General features: G+C 49.1%; 1 protein-coding gene across 1 annotated transcript in view; it reads left to right on the top strand.

The window, feature by feature from the left end:
* Positions 1 to 13,073, top strand: part of KIZ (kizuna centrosomal protein) — a 40,165-nt gene that overhangs the window by 19,913 nt on the left and 7,179 nt on the right. The window contains exons 9-11 of the mRNA XM_061356917.1: positions 1,151 to 1,313; positions 2,229 to 2,294; positions 10,590 to 10,686. Of these exons, the coding sequence (XP_061212901.1) occupies positions 1,151 to 1,313; positions 2,229 to 2,294; positions 10,590 to 10,686 (326 nt within the window). The remainder of the gene's footprint in view (positions 1 to 1,150; positions 1,314 to 2,228; positions 2,295 to 10,589; positions 10,687 to 13,073) is intronic.

Below are 13,073 nucleotides of genomic sequence, written 5' to 3'. Positions count from 1 at the left end.
GCCAGGGATGGGGCAGCCACAGCTTCTCTGGGCACCCTGTGCCAGCGCCTCAGCACCCTCACAGGGAAGAGCTTCTGCCTAAGAGCTCAGCTCAGTCTCCCCTCGGGCAGGTTAAGGCTCCTCCTTGTCTCTCATCACTAAATTATGTCTGCCTTCTGTTGCCTTGCATCTTAGCTCCTTGTCCACACTGGAAGACTTCCCATATGTAAGTTTAATAGAAAGGAAAATCTTGGCAAGCTATTTAAGACTAAAAGTTGCCATTCTTGGCTCCTGAGTAAATATGGATTTATGAAGAGGGGGCATATTCAGGAGAATAAGTTTCCCATGAGTCCAGAATGCTTTGGCTTGAAGCTGTTCCATGCTCTCAGCTCAGTATGTGTAAACTAAGCTGCCAGGAGGGTGATTTCCCCTGCTCTCAGGAGCTGTGTAAAGCCACACGCAGCACTTCACACGGGTGGAGGATATAACCTGGGAAGTGCTGCCTTTGTTTTAAGCCTGCTTTTAACTCGGCCATGTTTATGGTCAGTTCTACTCCCTATAAAGGTACTGGCTTCCGGCTTGTATTTCTTATGTCAGTAATAGGCTTAGCTATGAAGGTCTGAGTAGTGCCACTGCAGAGGGCTGTGTACACTGCCAGGAGAGAACAAACTTTACCAGCCTGTGGGAATAATGGGGATTGACATGGGAACTGGGGTGGGCTGAGGCTACTTGGGCTGCTTGAGGCTACTTGGGCTGCCTTGGGCTCTCTGCCCTCAGGTTCGCTGGTCCCGGTGTTGTTTTAGGCTGCAGGTGTTGCTAATGCTGTGGTTAACCTGCCTTACTGCTGTGTGCTGAAAGGGAGACATCTCTTCTGAGGCTGTTGTGGTATATTTGATGCACCCTTCCGTTTGCGTGCCCTGATTGTGGGAGGCAGGAGTTCAGTCTGCAGCAAGCCTAGGGATTAAAGGAACAATTCAGAGTCGGTGTTACTTGAAGCAGAATTGCAGTTCCTGAGCTAGCGCCGCTTTAACTCGGAGCTAATTTACCCTCTAACAACACCATCCTGGAAACAGCTTACAGCGTGAAGTACAGATTAGCCTAAATGTATGTTGGAAACCGCTGCAGAGCAAGGCTAATCGTGCTGTGGCTGTTTTTATTTCTGATGCTGCAGGCTCTGCCCGGGTGGAGAGAGGCCCTGCCAGGAGAGAGCGGGGACAGGGCATCTCCTCACAGTCAGGAACCCTCCTGCAGCACCTTGTCAGCCACCCCAAACGGCGCCAGGGAGACAGAGGAGGCAGAACACACTCCCGGGCTCGCTGATGCAGGAGGACAAGGTAACAAGAGTGCAAAGGGCTGGCTGTGTGTGCAGAGCTGCTGTGCTTCCCTTGGTATTTCTGTCCAAGTCGGCTCTATTGTGGTGACTGGTGAATTAATGTATACTCGTAAGGGGATTTTCCTAAATATATCATTTTTTGTTACTTAAACCAAGCAATGCCCATCGTGGCTATTTTGTCTGCAAGCCTTGTGGCTGTTAATAAAACAGATCTATAGGTGTGCATGTATCTAAAGACCATCTACGTTTACCAATGCTGGGGTATATGCATTGCCTTTTACTACAGAGCCAGACCACAGCCAAATTCTCCAAACTCAAAGGGCTCCTGCTGAGTGTGGTGCTGGCTCTGAGGTGAACACGCTTGTGAAAACCCAGTTAATTTCTTTAGATAAGGAAGTAATATATTAGCCTGGTGTAGCAAGGGCGGCTTGCTTGGGCTGCTCTGGGAGCATCCCTTACATCAAAGTCCAGAAGAGACAGGCAATTAGGCTGCAGTGCTCTTTGCACAGCAAATGTAAACAGCTTCAGGCCTCCTAAATTCACGGGACTTTCATCCGCGGAGGAGACGGAGGCTTTGATTTAAGCTCCTCTTCCAGGGCGGGGGTGATAAACGGTGCCGCTGCCGCACGAGGCCGCCGCGTTACTGCGGGTTGTTTGTTTCCCGCATCCCATCGGGTCTTAAATGATTGCCGACATTTGGGGAGCTTGTCCTTTTCCCTGGAAGCTGCAGAGAGGCAGCGCATGCCAGCAAAGTTCACAGTAGGCGCCTCTTTTAAGGGCGGTAATGGATAGTTTAGATCAATAAACAAGAGATAACAAAAGTGAGAAATTAAAGGGAGTAGGGCTTAAAAGCAACCAAACCAGTCTGATCACTGCCACTTTGAAATGCCTTTCATTATGGTGTGTTCGCATCCAGAAGTCCCAAGCTGGTGTGAAGATGAGAGCAAGGAAGAAAGCGCGGTCGAAAAGATTCCTATTACAGGTAAAAGCAACGGCTGCATATTAACCTCAAACCCCGTATTCAACTCTACTAGATCATCCAGGCATTGGCATTTCAGTGCTTTGGGGCTGCTAATAGTGAGTAAATTCAGCTACTACATACTGAGCACAAAGATTAAACGTAAGATCATAAACTCCACGCTTATGTTAACATACACCAAGACGCACAGTAACCAGCACCTGTTTAATTCCTTGTAATCATGTTCTACATTTAAACCACACGAATATCCTGTCATTTAGCCTTTCAGGTCCCGGTATCAGTGTTACAAAGGTCAGTCTCCATGGGGAAGATCCAGTAATTATATGGCAAACTACAGATGTTTCTGATTTGATTCTTTTCTTTTCTGGAGTAATTGAATGTGTATCATTAGAATAAGCGCAGGGAAAGCCCTGCTAGCCGGGAAGCTGCTGCTGCAAAGGCTGCCTGATAACACTGTTTTTAGCAATAAGGTTTTACCAAGTGTGGTTCAGATCCTCCCGCAGCAGATGTATTGGTCCGGACCCTGGTGTTGCTGCTTTTAGGGCCGGGGTGTCGGTAACACATCAGTTTTCAGGGCAGGGCTCTTGGCACTGAGTCTCAGTTTGCTTTTGCCTGACTTTTGTCCAGTGGTGGCTGCTTCCCTATAAATGTTGATGTTGCAAACTATGGATGGATGCAGGTGTGTGCTCACCAGAGAGGTGCGAGGGCAGCTGCTCATGCAGCACTCATCGCTGCCTCTCTGCTCCTGCATGGCTTGAGAGCAGCCTGTCTGCAGAGAGCAGCTCATTCCCCTTGGAGAGGTTTTCCTCTGCTGCCTTTTGCACCTCATTTGCAGCTAAAATGTAAAAATGTGCTGCTTGTATCCCTGAATTATCCTGCAGCAGGAATATCCCTGTGTTAGGTCAATTTTAGATTGCAGGTTTTTCCAGAGAGTAGAATGTTCCCATTTCCCTGCTTCTTAGTATGTCCTGCACTCAACACGTGGCCATGTATTGTAAAACATGGATTGCATTGATGTGCAGTGGAATTAAAGCCACTTGAATCTCGTTTCATGAAACAACCCCCGCTTTTCATTTGAAAATGAATCTAAAATGTTGCAAATCTTGGGATTGGTTCCATTTTGTTTGTAGTTTAAGAGGCTTGGGGTTTAAGTTCTCTAAACTGCAGAGTGCCAGCAAGAGCAGTGTTGGGAATGGTGACTCCCTCTGCTCATGCTGTCTCTGGGACTATGATTTTTTCAGGGGAACTCAAGAGTTTGGATCTCTGGAGCTCCCAGTGCTTTTGGTTTGCTTCTCCTCACGCTGAATGCTACAGCTGACCAGTACTGGTTATAGGTGCGGTTTCTGTACCAGTTTGTTAGAGTTCTCTATGGCAGTTTTCACCAAAACCAGTAACTCCAGTTTAAAACAGCTCTCTCTGAGCTGCTTTATCTCCTGTGTTGGTGCAGCAGTTCTGTAGCTGCGGTCCCACTGGCTCTGAGAATAACGCTTTTCCCAGCTCACTTGAAAGGAAAGTTGCCCCTTTCAGCTGTGATTCATCATCAGCCCATGATCTTCCCCGGGCCTCTCATCCTCTCCTGGCTCCTCACCCTCCAGCCTGTCGCTTGTCTCCTTTTTCTCATCATTATTTGCTGCAGACCGTGGCCCTGGAGCTCTGGAATTGTTCAGTGCCTGAAAGAGGCAGCATCGCTGCACATCGTCTTTGGGCTCAGAGGGCTTGTGTGAGGATGTGGCTTTGTGGTTTTAGATCAGGCAATATTTCATGTCCCTTCCATACACGATCATTTGGCTGCACAACTTTTTCTAAGTTAAGGGATAGAAATTTGGGGTGTTCTCTCAGTACTTGCTGCATTCTCTAAGGGCAGCAAGTGTTGGTCTGAAGCACTGGAAACCCTGTGGCTTTGGGGTTTTGATGGGCTTCATGTGAGAGCTGGCTGGACGTGCCTCCAAGCAGCCTTCTGTGGTGGCACTTTGTGAGTGCTGCTGTAGTTTTGGGTTCTTTTTCTATGTTACAGGAAAAAAGAACCAAGCTGTTGATTTAATTGAGTAGTCTGTAAATGGTTTGAGGAAGGCCACGTCCTGGTAACTGACTGTAATGGGATTGTATCCTGTGCATGGCCTCACCCAGAGAAGAGCTGGCAATTGATAGCATCCTCATTCTAAACCAGGTTACGTGAAGACAGAGGAGATGGGGACTCGTTCTCATTTCCTTCCTGGATGCCTTGGTTTTGATCATGGGAAGGCATGGAGAAGAAATGATCTGGGTTTTCTGCCGTTCCTGAGGTAGGCAAATACTGTGAGATTAAAAAGAGAGGATAAAATCCATTATTCTTTTTGTTAGATGACTTCTTTTGTTGGGTGACTTCATGAGTAGGAAACTGCTGACTTTATTGAAGGGGCACGTTTAAGTCTTTGACAAAACCAGATTCTCTCTCCCCTTCCTTTATGTCTTTGATTCAAATAGATGTTAAAGCTGTAAAGCATTTGAATAAAAAAGGTGTTACTGCTCCACTCATCAGGCTTCGCTTCCACGACGTCTTGAATATCACCTTCCAGGTAGAAAATCTCCAAGGTAGAAATAAGGAGGAAGAACCCTCTTGAGACGTAAAAGGAAAATTAGCCCTTCTTTTTGTATCATAAGGGAACATGAAAGAGCACAAATCCAATTCTGCTTTCCCTTTTAGGTCACCTTTAATGAGGCAGTAATGCTGCCAAGGCTTTCCCCACGCCCACCGTCCTTCCCAGAGAGGTCCTGCTTTGAGCTTGAAGTTAAAAGGTTCCTGAGGTTCCACTTGGAGTGTGCTAATGAAGGCACTCACAGGTCTACCCAACTCTGCACTTTGATACCAGCCCATTCACAACTGCTGCTCGGAGCAGAGGTCCCTAACCCTGCCCCAGAGGGTGCTCAGGCCTTGGAACAGGCTGCCCAGGGCAGGGCTGCAGGCACCGGCCCTGCAAGTGCTCACACCCCATGGAGATGAGGCCTCAGTGCCATGGGTTAGGGGTGGCCTTGGCAGTGCTGGGGTAAGGGTTGGACTGGGTGAGCTTAAAGGGCTTTTCCAACCAGGTGGATTCTGTGATCCTAGAGGTGTTCTCAGTGGATGGCTTGCTCCACTGGGATTTCCCAAGTGTGCTGGTCACCCAGGTGTCTGCTCTTGAGAGAACAGCATCCTATATTGCTATAGCAGTACAATGATTGTTATTTATCCTTTTTTCCATTGAAAGGAAGTGGGGAGATCCTTGTTGGTATTTGAGCTACTTCTGGGCACCGGCTGCTGCAGTGCTCTGCCAGGGTTTAGTTTGGAGGCTTTTCCCATCCATCTGCTCTCCAAAGAACACTTCCTTCTGTTAGGTTTGCAGCTGCCTTTATCTTCTCTGTGTTCGCAAGTGTTCTGCTTTGTTCCAGGGGAGATGGGTGAGTACAGGAGCCAGTGTAGAGCTGGCACTGTTACCTCTGGCCCAGGGCAGAGGCACGCGTGGTGGCTGTTTGTGTGCTGGCAGCAGCAATGCAGCTGACAGTCCACTTTAATCCCACCTAGCTCTTTGTAGGTGATCAGCAAGTGCAGTAGTTGGTGTTAATGTGGTGGAGGAGCTTGTTCAGATAAAGTTCTCCAAGCGGGAACTGCTGTTACTCTCCTATTTGGGTACAGGACCTATAGCCCAGGCCTGCCAGGCTGCAGTAACTATTGCCAAGGGAACCGTACAGCCACATAGCTGGTGGGCTCAGCTACATTCCATCCGATAACATTCCATTCAGGGCACTCTTGGCTTTGAAGTCTGGTGGCAGCTGCAATACCCAAGCCACTATTTTATTGGTGATAAAAGCACATGGAGAAAGCAGAGTTCCTTTTGGTGCAGGCTCGCACTTGTGTAAGGGAGGCAGATACAGGTACATGGCTGGGTTGAGTCTGTGAAAGCTCTTTTGCCCTTCAGCTGCTTCCGTTTGCATATGGGGATTATTGATTATTGTTTTAATTGGGAATAATGGATGATAGCTCCTTACAGCTTTTGAGTGGGATACAGAATGCTCTTGTTTCTGTCATGGTAGAGCAGCATCTACTCTCCTACAGCTTGCTTACATACTTTGTGGCTTAGGTTGAAGAGTTTGGATTTGCTCACAAGCTGTAGGGGCTGCACATGGGCATGGTGGTGGTTGTGTTTTCTCAGCCTGCATTTCAAAACCCAGCAGCCTTGTGGATCCCCTTTCCCATTCCCAGGCAGGCAGAGGCAGGCACTGCTTGTACGAAGATGATTTGTTGTTGGTGTCTGCAGGTGACTCCTCTATGCTGGGACTGTGCAGTGAAGGGCTTTAATGCTGGGTTTGATGTTGAAAGTGTGGGCTTCTTCCTTTGTGAGAGGTAGCAGCAGCAGCAAGACAAACATTGCAAGTACAAGGCCAAGAGCTTCCTTACCTCTCTGTTTGCAGACTATCGCATTACTTCTTTAGCTGCTGGGGTGTTTGGCTATGAAGTGATCAGTGCTGCAGCCTAGGCCATAGGGAGAGCACATGGAGAGAACACTGTGCTGGTACAGTGTGTTCTGGTTAAAGATCACTTTGACTGCTCAGCAGAGCAGAATAATAGTGCTTCATTGTGCAGTGACAGTGGGTTTTCCTGGAATTGTTGCCTCATGAAGAAACCTGCACCCGTTTTGTTCAGCCCAGACTTGTGAGAGCTGCTCTGGCCCCACATGTTTAATTCAGAGGTGAAAAGGGCAGAGTATCTTCAATGAATCTGTAATGAACAGTGGTATCGCAGATCCCCTGCTGGTTCTGAGGGGAAGAAGGCATGAGGACAGCAGTGTCACCTGGGCCACACCAGCTCCCTTCTGCTGCAGCAGCGCTCCAACAGTGGGATTAAGAACTTTCCATTGTTAACATCCCAGCTTGGGTTTGAAGGCTGAGTTTTATGAAGCTCGGTCACTCGGGTCTGTGCAGTCTGGGCTGGCCGTTCAGACAGCTTCACCCCGTGCACCCACATTGCTTCTGGGGTGCCTCTGGAACACGGAGCTGGTGGTGTGGTGAGGCTGCTCCTTCCAAACCCCACACAGGAAGAGAACATCGAGCAGATGGCATCTGCCTTTACCGGGTGTAGCAAGAGCTCAGTGGCTTCAGACAGGCAGGGAGAGAAGCTTTTAGCGAGGCTGTGTACAGCCAGGAGGCATCAGGAGATGGCATCAGGAGCCACTGCCACCTCCTCTCACCTCTGCTTCTGCTTCCCATTGCCGCTGCTCCCTGCAGAGCGAGTTCAGTAGTGCTGCAATCCCTTTATCAGGGGTTTCATCTACTCGCTGCTCATGTGCTCAAAACCCATCTCTTTCCTCTTTTCCCCTTTTCCCCTTGTTACTTGGTGCATGTTTCTCGCCAGGCCTGTGGTGTTCTGCTGCTTGCTCAGGCCCCAGCCGGCAGCAGGGGCAAGTTAGACTCTTCTGGTGGAACAAACAACAGAAACACCCACACCAGAGAACAGAAAGGTCTTTTTAACTGAGTTGCATTTAATCTTAAGCACAATGGTCAGTTTTATGAAAGAAATACTGCTCTACATATGGGTTTTATGGTTTGATGCAGCTTTATCAGGAGCAAAGTGCCTAAGAGTTTTCTCTCCTAGCAGAGGATTTCTTGTATCTCCTCTTCATTGCCGTGCACATTGCACCAGTCACTTGCATGTTCTGACACTGGTTTGTTGCTGCTGGTTTTGTTGTCAGTGCTGCCTGTCTGTAACCGAGGCTCTTCCTTGATGTGGGCATGTTGGAGGCACAGGGATTACTTGGATGAGGGGGAAAAGAGGAGGTAAGAGCCAGGCTATTGCTCAGCACACAGAGCAGTGGATGCTGCATGCTGCCTATGTGCTGTCGTACACTTTGGGTGCCACAGCCCTGCAGGCTTTGCAGGGACATGAGCTGGTGGGCTTAGGAGTTCCCAGAAAGATCTTCCATTTCTGTAGGGTGCATAGGATGGAAGGCAGTGCAGAGATGCTCAAGGGGAACAACTGGACTGATGGGCAAGGCAGTCTGGTGTAACTAAGGCAGGAGGGGGGATTCGTAGCCCAGCAATGCATTACAATTGACAGGTAGGGCAAAGCTGGGATCTGAAGGGTCTTACAGGTGAAGAACAAGTAGTTTGTGTTAGTTTGATGTTGTGAAGGAAGGGGAGACAGCACAGGCATGGACAGCTTGGGGGAATGGCCTTAGGAGGCTGGTGTGCACGTAAAAACCTAAGGACAGCTGCACACCAGACTTTGGTGGGGCTGGCAGAGACGTGGGCTTTGAAGTGCCAAGTGGGCAGTGAGGTGGGTTTGCCTGGGTCAGAGACGGGCTCCATGTCCCTGCCCCGAGGGATGGGAAGGAGGAAGTTACTCATGCACACACTGTAGCACTTCCCAGAGCTTGTGCCTGCTGCAGGGAATCCCATTGGCAGCAGGCTGGGTGCTGGTCCCTGACTGTGGTGGGGTTCCCAGGCCCAGACTGGAGCAAGGGGAAGGCTTTGAGGGGCACAGGTCAGATGCAGCCTCGTACACTAACACCCTCTGAGGCCACCCTCTGCTCCTTCCCAGCGCTCTGTTGTTGGGAAGGAGGAAAAGCATTCAGCCCGTTAACAGGCTGTAAGGAGGGGGATGTGTCCCTGTGCCCATGGGAAGGGTGGCTGGAGCTGATGCTCTGTGCAGAGGCTGTTTGCTTCACTTCTCCTCCAGGCGAGGATCAAACTCTGCACACGCTGGAGGCCTGGCTGAGGACAGGACACACGTAACTGGAGTGTGAATGTTGCAGAGCCGGTGACCTGGGGGGTGCTCTTAGCTGGGCTTTGTGCAAGGCCTCCTTGAGGCAGCGGGAAGCCTCCTGAGACAGAGTCTGCTCCATCCCCAGGCAAGAGGCAAGCGCATCATCTCAGCCACGTTGTGTCTCCTAGTTTGAAGCCGTGCATGAGGAGCCCTGAAAAATACACCCCTGTGAAGCACTAGTGCTGGAGTGAGAAGCGCTTTCTGGGAGCTCTGGCTTGATGGGGTTAAACTGGCTTTTTCACTTCCCAAAGCAGTGTACAAACAAGTGTTAATATCCATCCCCCTGCGGTCAGTGGTCTGTCAGTGTGAGCCCACTTCGCTCCGTCTTGCACCCAGGACACCCTCCATGATCCCCACAGGTCTTTGCTCCTCTGCATGTGTCCATCATGGGGAAGGCCGGGGGAGGTTCCCTTCCCCCCCTTTTCCCATTGTTTCCCTCCTGTCCTTGATTCCTTTTTTCCCCACACATTCCTGGGAAGCAGCCGGACTTTGTCCCCCAGGCAGCCCATTGCTGCCAGTGCAGCACCAGTACCTGAGCTCTGCCACCTCCTGCACCCCTCTGTTGGCAGCACCCGAGTGTGAGCAGGATTGGTGCTGCTGGCATCCAAGCGCAGAGCGGTGTGATCCGCTGCAGTGGCTCCTCACCAGTGAGAAGCAGTGTCTGAGATGCACAGAAATACTGAATGCTGCGAAGTTGGTGACAATTGGGGCTTGTTTGTAATTTCAGTGCTGTAGATATATACATGCAAAGTAGCCTTTTAAAGCGGGATTTGTGCTTGAGCATCGTGTCCTTTGGAAACGAGCACAAAGATTAGCAATTGTACGAGCCCAGTGAATGAATTCATTTACCTCTTCTTTTTAAATCAGTCTCTACAGAATGAGATACAGAGCGGAGGGGAAGGAAAGAAAGGGAAGCGTGGATAAAAGATTGTGGCATAGTTGGGGGTTTGGCTGTGTAAGTCAGAAAACCCCCAAGATTTGTGTCTCCCAAACACAGCTCTAATTCAAGAGAATGGTTGCAAATACTGCTCTAGTCAATCTACATTGCAAAATCCAATTACAGCCAAGAACTGTAACTATCCCAAATAGTCTGTGTTTATGGGGAAGGAGAATGAAAAGGGCCTCGCCTCCTGGTTAACTGAAGTGATGAGAACTCGGGGATTAAAAAGAAAAGAGTAAAAAGAGCCCAGAACTCCCTTCAGTTTTGCAGAAAGTTGCCATTCAGCTCTGGAGAGAATCTGTGGTTGCTTTTTCTTCCAAAATGAGGTAAAACCTGTAAAAACATCACTGTTCACAAGGAATCATCATCAGGGAATTAATCACTAATGAGGGGGTCTTGCTTCCTGTGGGTTTAACTCATTTCCACTGAAGAGCAAACAGCCTTGAGGCAGGTACTGGATTTTGTCATCAAACCATTCCCTGGATCCGCTGGGAAGCGGGAGTGCTGCTGCGGTGGCTGCAGGCTGCCCTAGGGCCCAGCCAGCCTTAGCTGAGCACTCAGGTTTGGTGTTTTTACCCAACAGGGTGGGACGTTGCTGATAACGGTTCCAAAGCAAGAGAGAGCCAGGAAACGCAGTCGGAAATGAGTCCCTCGTCGAGCCCAAGTCCTCCCTTGTCAAGGTAAAGTTGTGAAATCCTGTCGCATTTAAACGCTGCTCACAATGAGAAACGCAGACAGCGCAGGGCTGAAGCCCTGGTTACTCGATTCCTTCACTTGAGCCCGGGTTAAGGTTGTATTTATGTTTATTTACTGACACATCTTCAACTTGGGTGCACCTCAGCAAATATTTGTGCCAAAGCCAAGGCTTGTTTTGCAGCTGTTGTTTTCCCATTCTCCGACTCAATTGACATCTCAGTGAACCACGAACGAGCCAGTCCAGCTGCTTTCAGCAGGGCTGCTCAGGGGCCAGACAATGGGAGTTGTCAGGAGAGGGGCAGACAGAGAACAGAAAGTCCTCAGTGGTGGGTTTCTCCTCTGTGGATCCGAGAGGTGAACTCGCTGTAACTGGATAACGCTTCCCGTGGGTTTGGGGGTGTTATATTTAATGCTGGCTTAGTTGTATTATTTTCTTGCTTTCAAACAGAGTGTGTTTAATTAATGGCCTCGCATGTACCTGAAGGGCACAGTTTGTTCTTTTTCTCTGCCTTGTTTTTTGTTGGAAGCTGGTTTGCGTGTCTGTGTGTGTTAAAATGCAGCCGTTCCCTTGGGTCTCTGGGCAGTTCTGTTGCATGTTCCTTATGTTCTTCATTGGCGTGTAACAGGAATCAAACAGCAGCAATCAAATTAGTGGTCAAGAAGCAGCAGAAAATGGGATAGACCTCGTGAAATACTGGCTGGGCTTTAGATGCTTATCTGCTTGTGTTAGAACAGCACGACGAGTGCTGCTGCTGCGTGGCTCCTGGTCTGAAACTGCCACTACCAGCACTGGGGAAGAGCCTTTAAAGCTTTGAGATGAAATTTGAGCTCCTGTTTGTACATCCCTTTGGGTGGCTTGTTTTTAATGCTGGCATCAACATTGTCAGTTCAGTTTTGTTAAGTGGTGGGGTGCAGTTGTGTGAAAATCACAGGATCTCTGTCACTCCCCAAGCGCAGTAAACGCAAGCTGGAACATGGTGTTGATGAATGGCATTCCTGCTCTTGTGTGGGATCCCTTCTTACAGCCCTGTGCCCAAACTCTGTCTGTTTCCTTTTTTTCTTTTTCCTTTTTATTTTTTTCCTTTTTATTTTTTTTTTCCCCCTTCATTTTGGAGTTTCCTCGAGCTTTGTTTGAACATGATGCTCCAAATGATGCAACTGTGAATGCAGGGCTGCTCCTATAGATGAGTTTTTAAATGCTGAACGTTAGTCATTCCCTAAATGACTGAAGAGGGAGAGCAGGAAGAGAAGGATCAGGCCCTGAGGAGCTTTCTGCTCAATAAAATCTGTCAGATTTAAAATGAGCTGTTTCTGTATTAAAAGGAGAAAGTCTCCCAGTTTGTCCCTGCGGCTGCTGCACTGCTCAGTAATGATGCACTTGGTGACTCCTGCACCTCGGATGCTGTTCAGATGGAGTAAATGTTTTTCCTGTTTCAGATTCTTACTTGTGATAGGTTATAAAACATTTCTCCCTATCACTTCACACCGGTCAGGGTGAGGAGCAGCACTCCTCGTGCGCTGATACGCGACGATGCTGCTTTAAGGGAATAAATCTCTCAAAGTTGGCTTTTCCAAATGAATCACCAACACTGCAGCCTTCCAGAGGGGACGTTCAGCTGCAGCCCTTCCTTTGGGAATCCTGGCACCCACTCTGCGGGGAGGGAAGCGGTGAACGTGGTGGGGATGAGGAGGGCCAGGCCGGTGGCCGCCTGCCGCACCGGGAGGTTTCTGCGGCGCTCGCGTTTAAGCGCTCCACTTAGTGCAGTCACTTCTGGGCTTTATTGCTGTGACAAGTGGTCTCGAAACCCACTACTTGAGAGTGGCCGTCGCCGCGCAGCACCGCCGCGGAGCTGCCAGGAACTCCTCTTTGCTCCGTTTTGTCACTGAGCTGATGAGTGACCCCGGGGGAGACCCCGCCGGACCCAGCGAGGAGAAATGGCTTCCTCTGATGTCCCCCAGACAATAATTATGATGTGCCAGTTAAGCCCAAACTACAGCTGAGGGATTTTACTTTAAAGCAGAGGCTCGGGCGCAAAAATGCATTTATAGCTCTTTGTCTGGCACCTCATTATGTGTGGGCCTGATTCATTAAGTAATTGGTTTGCAGTTGTTTACATGAGTATTAAGGCTTTCTATTCAGCAGCCTTTGAGAGATACATTGTGCAAATGTTGCATGTTATGAATGCCGAATGAGGGGCCGGGGACCGGTCCTATTGGCTAAACACTGCGCTCTGTTGAAAAGCAAGAGAAAGAGATTGGGTGCTGCTTTGCATAGCAATGACTTTCTTAATAAGCTTTACAGATTGATACACACAAGCTATAAAAGATGCAAAGAGATACTCTTAGCACATTTATACATGCTCATTTCACT

This window comes from Neopsephotus bourkii, unplaced genomic scaffold, assembly GCF_033783945.1.
Source record: "Neopsephotus bourkii isolate Nb327-2 ecotype Australia unplaced genomic scaffold, CSIRO-AGI_Nbou_v1 NB_873, whole genome shotgun sequence".
Taxonomy (NCBI): Eukaryota; Metazoa; Chordata; class Aves; order Psittaciformes; family Psittacidae; genus Neopsephotus; species Neopsephotus bourkii.
Note: the sequence above shows the minus strand (reverse complement) of the source record. Positions and strands in the feature narration are given on the sequence as shown.